Source organism: Terrapene carolina, unplaced genomic scaffold (assembly GCF_002925995.2).
Source record: "Terrapene carolina triunguis isolate 2854851 unplaced genomic scaffold, T_m_triunguis-2.0 Scaffold374, whole genome shotgun sequence".
Lineage (NCBI taxonomy): Eukaryota > Metazoa > Chordata > Testudines > Emydidae > Terrapene > Terrapene triunguis.
In genome coordinates, this window is record NW_020664725.1 from 11476998 (window position 1) to 11489096 (window position 12099).

The 12099-nt window shown below is 43.3% G+C and overlaps 1 protein-coding gene across 4 annotated transcripts in view; it reads right to left on the minus strand.

Annotated features, from left to right (window-relative positions):
• Window positions 1-1341: 1341 nt before the first annotated feature.
• The window catches only part of ARHGEF12 (Rho guanine nucleotide exchange factor 12), a 96346-nt gene continuing 85588 nt past the window's right edge, over window positions 1342-12099 (minus strand). For all 4 annotated transcript variants that reach the window (XM_024196653.3, XM_024196652.3, XM_024196656.3 and 1 more), the window contains 7 exons: window positions 11699-11788; window positions 11479-11558; window positions 10876-11085; window positions 8354-8836; window positions 4101-4411; window positions 3197-3269; window positions 1342-2387 (listed from right to left, as the gene is read on the minus strand). In XM_024196653.3, the coding sequence (XP_024052421.1) occupies window positions 2377-2387; window positions 3197-3269; window positions 4101-4411; window positions 8354-8836; window positions 10876-11085; window positions 11479-11558; window positions 11699-11788 (1258 nt within the window). In that variant the 3' untranslated portion in view covers window positions 1342-2376. The remainder of the gene's footprint in view (window positions 2388-3196; window positions 3270-4100; window positions 4412-8353; window positions 8837-10875; window positions 11086-11478; window positions 11559-11698; window positions 11789-12099) is intronic.

Here is a 12099-nt window from a genome sequence, read left to right on the forward strand (position 1 = left end):
GGTCTGAACTGTGTTTATTAAACGCAGCTCAAAGTAGGGAGGGATCTACGCTCAAACACAGCTTGGACAGCTCTGGAAACGGGTTATAAAGGCTAGTGCGGCAGGGCTATAGCAACTGCTCCAATTCATGCAGCGGAAAAATCAGCTCTTCCATCCATCCCTGTAAGAGAGACGCACCATGCTGATAAAGAGAAGAGGCTAAGGGGGAAGAAACAGTAGCTATAAAATGAAAAGGGCATCCAAAACTAAGCTTGGCCATGGACCAAGAGATCTTTGTGGCAGGATTGGGTAAAAGGGAGACTCCACACAGCGTCAGGCACCATTTGTTACAACCGTTTAATTTCTGGGTTCGTTAGAGCAAGTCTAGATGTTTAAAACTAATAGAACCATATGGCTGGGGCTGGGTGCAGAAGTCCTGCTTGTCTGACACTGGAAGCTCTTAACGGATGCTGATCATATGTTCATACAGGCATAACCCAGGAGCCCCTAGCTTGGCACCAGTGAGATGCCACTGCCAGTCTAGAAGGTAACATTTGGGCTTGTGTTGGGAACGTGGGGATCCTGCTGGGGAAGTGTTCCATGCACTTGGCTTCTACAAGAGAATCCTCCCTGCTCTCCAATGGTCCCAACTTGTAAAGTGGATCCAAAATCATCTCTGTTCAACCTATAACAACTGGGATAAGCTCTTTTTTTAAGGAAAAGGACAAGAACTGGCTTTTGCGTCACAGGAGTGGAAAAGCAATTTTGATCCTCTGTCATTAGTGACAGGGAAAATGGAGCAGGGAGAACGACCTTTCCACTGACTAAAGATATTCTCTGCACATCATGGTCCATGCAGTAATGCACACTTTTTTGTAATGGTTCTAAGAGGGGAAGAGGATTTACTGGTTTGGCACGTTATTCAGTTCCGTGGTAAAAGAGTCTAAAAAATCTTGGGTACCTGGTGCAGAAAGAATGTGTCACACACACTTTAAATTAGCAGTTTGTGATTCCAGAAATTTGAGAGACTAAGAACGTCCTGAACCAACTGTCCCATAGCAGGTAGTGCCCATCCTAGTACCAATTTCAGAGCAGGCGCTATCAATAACCCGTCTGGAGTGTCCAGAGCTAGTTCTGTTATGAGCTTGCATTTTGCAGGGTCAGTCTGGAATGAAGTCCAACAGAAAAAACTGTTGGAACTGGCCTATGGGAAGTGCTAGAGAACTGGGTCTGGTTCCAGCAGTTCTGCCTTCTCTGCAATGCACCTATCTGAGAGCACTTTGGTACAATCAGTGCAAAAAACCCCCAAAATAGCCCCCCTCCCCCCCCAATAAAAATAAACACCCCTCACCCCCCATGAAACTCAGCAAGACATACCTCCAGGTACTAACATTTACTGGCCCTATAATCAGCAGTACCTGTGGCTAACTCAAATGGCAGCCAACGTTCATTCAGTAGTGATTTAGTGAGACCCTCCCCCCCCACCTGCCCCACCTTTCTGGGTTTGCATTTTTTCCTGCTTGATCCGGTGAACGGTTACACAAGTGCTGGAGCTCCAAACATTGTTGATCGCTTTAAATAGGAGACAATTATCACGGCCAACAAAGTCAAGAAAAAAAAATTAAACCCAGCTTTCTCCTCTCCCTGTCAGAGACCCCAAGTCAATGAAGGGGACCGTCAAGGGGAAAAATGGTTTGCTAATTTCAAGTGCCTGGCTATTTAGTGCATGGAGAATTCTCATTGCACATGAGCTACACAGAACAGGCAATCGCTCCAAATGGAGCCAGTTCACAGGCTGTTGAATGTAGCCTATTCCCACCAAAGGTCATAAGAACACCTTTGCAAATAACTCTGTGTGTGGCAGTTGGGTTGCCAGCAGGGAGCATGGAGTCCAATCCAGTGAAATCAAGACACAAAATACACCCCTCCCTTCTCAGATCTGAACTTTGCTTCTGGAGCAGCGGGATCCAGAGTGCACTAGATTCCAAGGGCTAGAACTGTCACTACCCAATTAAAACAAAAGCAAATAAAAAAAAATTAAAATGTGCTTTTGATACATGGAATGAAGTCAAATAAATACATTGATTTTTTAAATGTCTAAATACATTTTTATATCCTACATCCAAAGCTCTGTACATTTGGTTTGGTTTTTTGTTGTTGTTCTGAATCAAAAACAAAATTTCCGGTAGCAAGAGGAGGAGGAGAGAATGGAAGAGATTCCCTCACTGACAAACTAGTGCAGATGCCCCACAGGGAAAGCACCCCATCCCCACTCTGCTAGAGCATGGTTAGCACTTGGATGGTCCACAGACAGAACGCTCTCATCTCAGAGTCCGCATGGAAGCTAGTAGGCGCTGATGCTCTCATCCAATTTTCAGCCACTTCCAGAAAATGTGACTAACTTTTGTCTGAAAAGGAAAGAGATGGTAGGGGAAAAACAGGCCACGAGAGAAGTGAGCATCACGAACCCTTCAAAACGCACAGCCAATTCAGACAGCACTGTTTGTGGGGATAACTGTGTGCCACAGTTGACTTGGAGAACACACCTGCAGGCATCACAGGAATCTGCTCAAACCAAATTTAAAAGGAGTTGTGATGGCTGCTTTACACCGTGTCAATGGTATACATGGTGCTTTACACACAAAAGTAAGAGGGGCCTAACCCAGAAGATCTTACAATCTAACTCATAAGAACGGCCACACTGGGTCAGACCAAAGGTCCATCTAGCCCAGTATCCTGTCTTCTGACAGTGGCCAATGTCAGGTGCCCCAGAGAGAATGAACAGAACAGGAAATCATCAAGTGATCCATCCCATTGCCCATTCACAGCTTCTGGCAAACAGAGGCTAGGGACACCATCCTGGCCAACAGCCATAACTCATCTGACTTCAGTCCCTAAACTGATCCGAACCCCTTTGAAAGACAAGCTGAACACCTTATTCATGGGCTTGCAGTGGGGAAAAGGAAAGTGGAGGAGAGCTGCCTCCAACTTCACACATCCTCAGAGAAGGTAATACATGATCAGCAGATTTACGATGTTGTGGAACCAGCAGCTTTCAAAAGGCTGAAGCCATAATGACATCTCTCAAGGCTTTTGTTTGAAAGATTAATAACCGGCTTTGTTCATTGTCCTTGGTGCCAGAGTTCAATGATATTTTAACATACGTTACCATTTAGAAAGAAGCACCGGGAGAAGGGACGATGTGTTGTTCACATACCTGAATGCTCATCTGTGGGGGCTGAGCCAGCCAGCCTTTGGCGAAGGAGAGTGGTGTAATTTTCCTCAACTTCCTGAAAGACAAAACCCACGTGGCCCTTTATTTCTGTTCTTAATGAACCTCCAGAGAGCTCGTCTCTTAGAATAGGAAACGTTTTAGTGGAGCTGACTGGATTGTAATTACACGTTACTAAACACATTCCATCGTCAGCTCTCAAACCATCACTAGCACCGGTGAGAAGTTCCTCCATCAGGGAAAGCTGTACAATTGTTTATTTCTTTTGGATCTTGGTTACATTAGAACGAAGCAAGAAAGTCCCCCGTTGCCACAACAAGCTGGCAGGTCTCTCAGCAAACAGTACTCCAGGCCCCATTTCTTTGGAATAACCCTCAAGATGGGACAGAGAATCCCCAGAATGCAAGGAAAGTGACTTGGAAATTAGTGGGTTTGAAATACTTACTATTGGCCCAATGGGGATTTTGACTCTGTTTTTACATTAGCGTCAATAAGTGATAATTGGGTAAGTATTTCCAGGTCAGTTATTCATATTCCCCAGGCGGTGGGTCCACCTCTCCACTCCCAATTTTTGCAGCCTTATTCTAACACCCACTAAATTAAATTTCCACTTCTCATAACTTTGGAGAATGTCTGCATCTCCAAATTGTCTGCAGCTACATACATTTAACATCTGCCCATATTTATATAGAGCTCCTGGTTTCTCCTGTCCCTTCCCTGGAGATCGTCCAAGGACAGACAGACAGACAGACTCAGGTCTTATCACACAAGCACTTGTATTCACAACCCTGTACTTTTCCTGGTTTGCTTTCTTCCCCCAAGCTTGCTCCTTTTAAAAACAGTGAAGGCGAAATCTGAATAATTCAAATAAAAAAAAAAAGTGTTGTACCTTTAAGTGTTCAAGGTCAGCCTCTATCTTCTGAATGTACTGCATCATTTGGATACGCGACTCTACGGAGAGGTGGGGGCTCGGTGCATCGGAGCACAATTCGTCCACTGGCCCCCAGCGTGAGGCCATAAATTCCTCAGCAAAGGGGGAGCTCCCTTCATCTGACTGGGCATCTCGTGGGGAAATCGGCTGCTGGTGTGCTGAGTCCAAAGAGGAGAGGCCGGCAGTGCACTGTAGAACTAGAGAGGACACGTCCTCATCTGTAGAGCTCTCCTGCACAGTTCCATATCCATCAAGGATCAAATAATTTCCTGTTAAGAGAACAGTTTTGTACTAGCACCGCCAGGTCAATAAAATCGCAAAGAGTCACTGAACTAGAGAGACAATTTAATTGGACATTAAAAAAAGATAACTGATGAAAGCTTCATCTCGTCATGTTTTAAAACCGACTAGATAAAGCATCGGAGGATACCCTGCAGAGCCCACTCTGAACTGGTTTGGACTAGACTGGTTCTGAATGGGGAACACTAGAGGTGTATGTAGGGTCTGCTGTTTGAGAACCACAGGATTAGATAACCAAATAGGGTTTTTCTACCTCTTGTTCTGCGTTTCTCTCATGAGAAGGTATCTTAAAAATATTCATGTGCATGCTACTAATTACTACAATGGAATCCATGCTAGCCATCAATAATACTGCTGGGCGTCTAAATGGAATTCACTATTCAGTTTCAGAGATTTTTTTGCTAGGTTACACTCAAATTTAGATTTCTAATAAAAGGTTCTATAAAATATGCAGTATTATTAATAGAAATAATGGGACACCAATTTTTAAAAAAGGCTCCAGAGTTGACTGTGGCAATTACAAGCCAGTAAGCCTGACTTCAGCATCAGGCAAATTGGTTGAAACTATAGTAAAGAACGGAATAATCAGACACAGATGAACACAATTTGCTGGGGAAGAGTCAACACACCTTTTGTAAAGGGAAATCATGCTGCACCAATCTGAGTTTTTAAAGGGGGTCAACAAACATTGATCCACTGGATATAGTGTGCTTGGACTTTCAGAAAGCCTTTGATAAGATCCCTCACCAAGGCTCTTAAGCAAAGTAAGGAGCCATGGGATTAGAGGGAAGGTTCTCTCACGGACAAGTAACTGGTCAAAAGATAGGAAACAAAGCAGTTTTCACAATAGCGAGAGGTAAATAGCAGAGTCCACCAAGGATCTAAACTGGGACCTGTGCTTTTCAACATATTCATCAACGATTCAGAAAAAGGGGTAAACAGTGAGGTGGCAAAGTTTGCAGATGATACAAAATTATTCAAGATACTTAAGTCCAAGGCTGCCTGTGAAGAGTTATCAAGGGATCTCAAAGAACTGGGTGACTGGCCAACAAAATGGCAGATGAAATTCAACACAGATACACACAAAGTAATGCACACTAGGAAATATAATCCCAACTATCCATACAAAATGAGAGAGTCTAAATTAGCTGTTACCACTCAAGAGATCATGGAGCCATTGTGGATAGTTCTCTGAAAACATCTGCTCAATATGCATTAGCAGTCAAAAAAGCTAACAGTGTTAGGAACCATTAGGAAAGAGATAGATAACAAGACAGTACATATCATAATGCCACTATATAAAAACCCATGGTACGCCCACACTTGAATACTGCATGCAGTTCTGGTTGCCCCATCTCAAAGAAGATCTATTAGAATTGGAAAAGATGCAGAGAAAGGCTACAAAAAATACTGGGGTATGGAACAGCTTCCATAGGAGGAGAGGTTTAAAAGCCTGGGATAGTTCAGCTTGGAAAAGATAACTGATGGGGGTATGATAGAGGTCTATAAAATCATGAATGGTGGGGAGAAAGTGAGTAAGGACATGTTATTTACCCCTTCACATAACACAAATCAAGGGCCAGTCACCCAATGAAATTCAGAAGCAACAGTTTAAAACACAAAAAACAAAAACAAGTCCTTCACACAACACACAGTCAACTTGTGGAACTCGTTGCCAGGGAATGTTGTTAAAAAGGTCAAAAGTATAACTTGGTTCAAAAAAGAATCAGAAGTTCATGGAGGATAGGTCCATCAATGGCTATTAGCCAAGATGGTCAGGGATACAGGGATGCATGCTCCAGATGTTCCTAAACATCTGGCTGCTAGAAGCTGGGACTGGACAACAGGAGATGGGTCACTTGATAAAATTGCCCTGTTCTGTTCACTTCCTCTGAAGCATCTGGCTCTGGCTGCTGCTGGAAGCCAGGCTACTGGGCTAGATGGACCATTGGTTTGATCCAGTATGGCCAATGTTCTTAATTATTTTCACGATTTGCATGTGCCACTGGAATTTTGTCCTTAATTTCTCTGCAGTGTTGCAGCTATGCTAGTGCATGAAAACCAGAAGTATAACTTGATCAGAATGGGTAGATCTAGTTTCAAAGTCCCTGCTTAGTTAAGCAAAAAGTGAACAGTACAAGAAGTGAAAAATAAATTAGATTTTTGAAGATGTTGGTTCACTTAATTTAAAGTGCTTTAACAACATAGAAAAGAAGGGAATATGATTTTCAATATATGACTGGATGGCATCATTCAGCCAGTCAGAAACAAGCTCATCATACAAAATCCAATTTTTAAATGAAGTATATTTATGGATAACGTATTCCAAGTCTGACAGCTGCAACAGGCACATGACAAATTAACTGCACCTTCATTCATAAAGTGCAGCACCACTATTTCAGATGCCCAGCAGGATCCCAGGGCCATCCATCACAGAACCTGCAAAGCTCCAGGAAAGCATGTGCAGCTGCCATTCTAGTGAGACCCAAACGCATACAACCTCTCCTTATGGCTAAAAAAAGATCTGTTTCAAGGTGCCGCTCAGGAAACCATTACTTTATATATTGATATATAAACAAGAAAAGCTTTTAAGAGCTTCAGACCTGGCGACAGGGAGTTTGTGGAGACTATTACCAAGCAAAGCCAAACTGCAGAAAGTTCCTTTTTGAAGCTCGAGCAAGAAAAACCAAAACAGTGGCCGTAGAGTGACACGTCTCACACGACTGTAAAATCGCCCTTGCACAGTTATCCCCAGGGGTCCCACATTTAAAGTGACAACCCTGTATATGTTGCATTGTTGAGACTCATTGTAGAGCACCAAACCATCATTCCTATGTTCTTTGGAAACAAAATGTTTTGTCTCTGTATTTTTTCGTATCAAGAGGAGACAGATAATGAGACATTCTAGTCCACTGATGATTTCTGTAGGTGATCCAGAAGGATCTCTGTATACATGTAATCATGCCTCATAGGTTATTTCTATACAACCAGGGGTGTCATCTGCAGCTTGGGTAGATGTTCCTGTGATAGCTTTAAGCTACCTCACTATAAACAGCGGTGAAGACACAGCGGCATGGGCTTCAGGCGAGAGCTGTACAAGGCAGCCTGACCCCCTGGGTACATACACACTTTGCTAGCCTATGCTGACACCCGCACCTCTGTGTCCTCACTGCTATTTGTAGAGTTTTAGCTAGATTTCAAATTACATCCCCAGTTGCCATGTAGAATGTAGCAGAGTCAGTACTTTGGGCGTACAGTGGAAAAACATTTCAGGGAGGGATATATTCAAGAAGGTTATTTTATAGGTTTGGGTATGCAGTCAAGTCCTCGTGGTGTTCTGGAGAGAGACAGAGGGTTGATAATGGGAAACAAGGATATATTGACAGACTTGGGAGAGGAGTTATGCACCACTACTTGATGGGAGTCTAAAGTGGGAGACTGGGAGGATACAGCTTTGGAGAGGTCCTTGGTACATGGATGCTGTATGCAGACTGTAATGGAACGGTCTCCCTTTTGATGCACCTGGGCTAGAGCCAGGAATTCTCAATTTCTTCAGCTGTAGCCTATGATAAGCTATTCATTTAGCAGTATCTCAGTTTCTCTTTTAATCAGCCACCCTTCAGGGTGTTGAGGTAATAATTTAGTTCATGTCTGTACATCACTTTTAAAGTGTAGAGGACTAACTATTTTGATACGTCCAAAGCCAAAAGGACTTCTAAAGACCAGAAGCGCTATGTTTAAAGTGTCTCTTACTGAGTCAGCAAGGGAGATTCCACCACGAAAGCATAATTGTGCTTCTTTTTAATCACATATTTACTATTCATTTCTGGTCTCTGAACACAATCAAGTCTCTGGCATTTGAGCTGAACTGGCCATAACTCAACGTACTGTGTAAAGTGGGATAAGCTCACCTGAGATCCGTAAGTGCACCTCCTCATCCTCCTTCCTCTCCATTACTTCACCTTCCAATGGATTCTCATCGCTGTGGGCGTCACGAGCATCAAAGAAATGCTCTCCACTGTTATCAGCACCCACCCCTTCCAGCTCCGGGGTAGGGGTCTCCAGGTTCATGTTCACATGGTCCATTACTAAATTGTTACTAAACCTGGCGTCTCTAGACCCCAGCTGCACAGCATCCTGTGGAGCTGGAAACTCGGTTGAAGTCCGGAGGCCATAACAAGCTGCAGATTCACTAGTTCCTGTTCCGGGAGGCATCTGGTCTGTTCCAGGCTGCTGCATCTTGTCGTCAGAATGCTGTAGTCCATGCTGGATACCACTCTCTGCCTGGGCCCCCCGGGAAACGGTCCTATACCTGGGAAAACATCGCCAGTCTTCAAGGGTCCCCTTCTCAGACATGCCCAGCTGCTGCACCAACAACTGCTTCAGCAAGCCCACTGAAAGGAAAGGAAACATGGAACATTCACTGAACTGTATAAGCCATCTCCGTTGTACACTCAATGAGACGGATGTTATGATGCCTCTTTCTGAAAGAGTTTACTCTATGACCAGCTCTCTCACTGTTACTGTTGCAAAGGCGGGGAGAGAGATACAAAGAAATGGTTGGAGCTCTGTTATACTACTTTGCGCCTTACATCACAGGATCTCAAATCATTTCACAAAGGTGAATAAGTACCATAGTATTATCCCCAATTTATGGATGGGGAAACTAAGGCACAGACTGGTTAGTAGCTTAGCTAAATCATCCATCAAGTGGCAGTCATGAGGAGAACCCAAATCCCCTGATTTCCAGTCCCAACTGCTACATAATGCCGGTAATGCTGAGCGGGCTGCCCCCACTCCCAATCTGAGGTTAAAGGTGTATTGCGAATGTTCAAGTTATCAGAACATTAACATCACAGGCTGAAGCAAAGATCCTACTGCAGATTCAAGGGAAATTACCTTTCCATGGCATAACCTTCTAGTCTAAATGCTAGGATGCAAACTCTCCCTACAAGTTCATACAAACATTCAGAATCTCTAAATTATCTGGGAGATTCTTATTTGGTCTTTGTCCTATGATGCTTTAGTTCTCACTCAAACTACTTAAACACCACTACTTAAGAACTAGCAGGTATAATGCAGTCCAAGTGCTTCATGTAGCTATAAGTGGACACTCGCATAACACCCACAGCGTGAGAAATGCTATCAGTTCCTAAAACAAAGCAGCCACACATTTGAATGGAAGGCACTTGCAGGAACATGAAGTGACCCATTACTATTGCTAGAGGGCGTCTCATTAAATCTTAGCAGTCAGGACAGACATTAGATCATTGATGTTATCTAATGCGCCATCCACCCCCCCTAGAATGAGCTTCCATTAACAACAATCTAAGAGCCCAAGCACTAGAAATACTTGAAAGCACCCAGCCCTAGAACAATGCTTTGAATTCTGTAAAAATCTGATATAATATGGATCAAAAGACCCAGGATAAACCTGTTAGACTGAAGAGACCTGTGTAGAGGCAAAACTCAGTCAAATCACCTATATGCCTTGAGCTAAGAGGGCCAATAAAGAAGTGATATAGACCACTCCCAGTAGCACAGTTCAGTTTTATTTAGAGGCACCACATCCATCTCAGAGTTACCAAGGAAGCATGTTTATGTGTCACCTGAACATCAGTAAGGTAGCTGGGAGATCATACTTAGGAACATACGAATGACCATACTGGATCAGATCAGTTGTCCGTATTAGTCCTGGCTCTGATACAGGCCAATATCAGGCTTCTCAGAGGAAGGTGCAAGATATCTCAAAGTGAGAAAATATGGAATAACCTGCTCAAAGGGGAAGTTCTTCCTAAATCCCTCAGCTAGAGGTTGGTTTACAGCCTAAGGCATAAGGTTCTAGATCACTTCCACACTCTTCTTTTTCCCCCGAACCTTACTAATTTTAACTCTATGTGTTCTTGTTATCCAAATATACAATCCCTTTCTGAATACTGCTGAAAAATGATGGCCTAGATAATATCTTGTGGCAATGAGTCCCACTGGTTAACTGTATGTTTATAAATAAATAAATAAATAAATAAATAAATAAATAAATAAAAACACCCTTTGTGCCTGAAACAATAATACTTTGCATATCATGCATAAAGCACCCAAGTGTTACTCCATCTCCCCAAAGCACTTCATGGACAAGAATGAAGAACTCCTCATAAATCAGTATTATTATTCCAGTCTGATAGATGGGCACACAAAGGCAGAGGAGGACTTGCTCACAGAAAGAGCCAGCATCTGCAATATAACTGAAGCTCAGAAATTCTTGATTTCTAGCCCATTCTGCTTTGCAGCCCAGATGGGAACATAAGAGCTTCTACTACAAACAGACAGAAAATACTATTTTAGCCCATGGGATCAAATTGTCCACCTGAAAATTCCCAGATCCAAATCAAGACTCATCAGGGCCACTTCTGTCCATAGCATCATAGTTACTTACAGTTTCTTAATGCATCCAATGCCCACCGCTCTTCTGAGATCTGGAAAGGGAGTGGTGGTCCGTAACGCGCAGAAGATTCTTCTGCCCGTTGATCTTTCTCAAAATGTGTTTCAGTCCTAAGAAGATCTTCTACCTCGGACTTCTCAGCCATGATTGCTGAAGGAGACTGAGTCTTCAGCATCAAGGGAGACTCAAGTCCCAAATCTTTATCTAGCCAACAGAAAAGACAATCAAGTTAGATGTCCCACTACATATTCTGAACTACCCACAGGGTGAAAAACTAAACCACATGGCACTCTCTTTCACAAGGACAAATTTGAGGATGTGTATCTGTCGCATGGGCTATTATTTTTAAGTATCTGAAACTCTGCAGAATCTCCTTTCCCTGCAGTTTAAGGGTAGCTGGGAAAGACTAGCAGGTATACCTCAATAGACCGGGTTTCACTCTCTCACAGGGCTTCTAGTGAAGGCTTTTCTGAGCCAAGAAAAACAAAAACAAAAAAACCACACATCAACTTTCACTGCAGCAGAAAGATCCCTATAATGTGAAGACAAAGCCTATCCCTCTTATACTGCGTCCAGCACGCTGACTTATGCTGTTACCTGGACTCTGCATACCGCTGGCAGGGATATCACGCTGTTCTTCTTTCAGTTTCTGCTGCTCTTCTTCCTCACGCTCCTCGCTGCAGGAAGGGGAAAAAGGACCAAATTCTGTGAATCCCATGCATTTCTACCACTCTAACAGCGTCAACGCTTTGGTGATCCCGTTCAGGAATGGACAAAAGCCACTGAAAAACCAAAGCCGAAAGTGATTTTTACTTACTCGCCAGGTCCTGATTGTGGTAATGGAATCGGCCTTTTAGATGCCTCGACTTTTACTGTCCCTGCCATCCGAGCTATCAGGTCCTGCCATCTGCGAGAGGCCAAAAATGAGAGACAAGACACTTGAAGCATAAAAGGATGCTATCTCATGTAAGGTTTTTTAACCCAGCTAATATAACTGTGGATAGTCTTAAAGGAATAGACATTTTTTAAAAATCCTGCTACATTGTTTGCCTCAACATCTTGTGGCAGTGAGTTGAATTCCACAGGTATCTGGTGAGGTCACCATAGTTAACAAGGCAGATGCTCCAGCCCTGAGAAATGAATGCAACAACCTCAGCAGAAACCATACAGATGCAGAAGTGGGAGATTCAATCCAACAACAACAAATGAAGCCAGAAG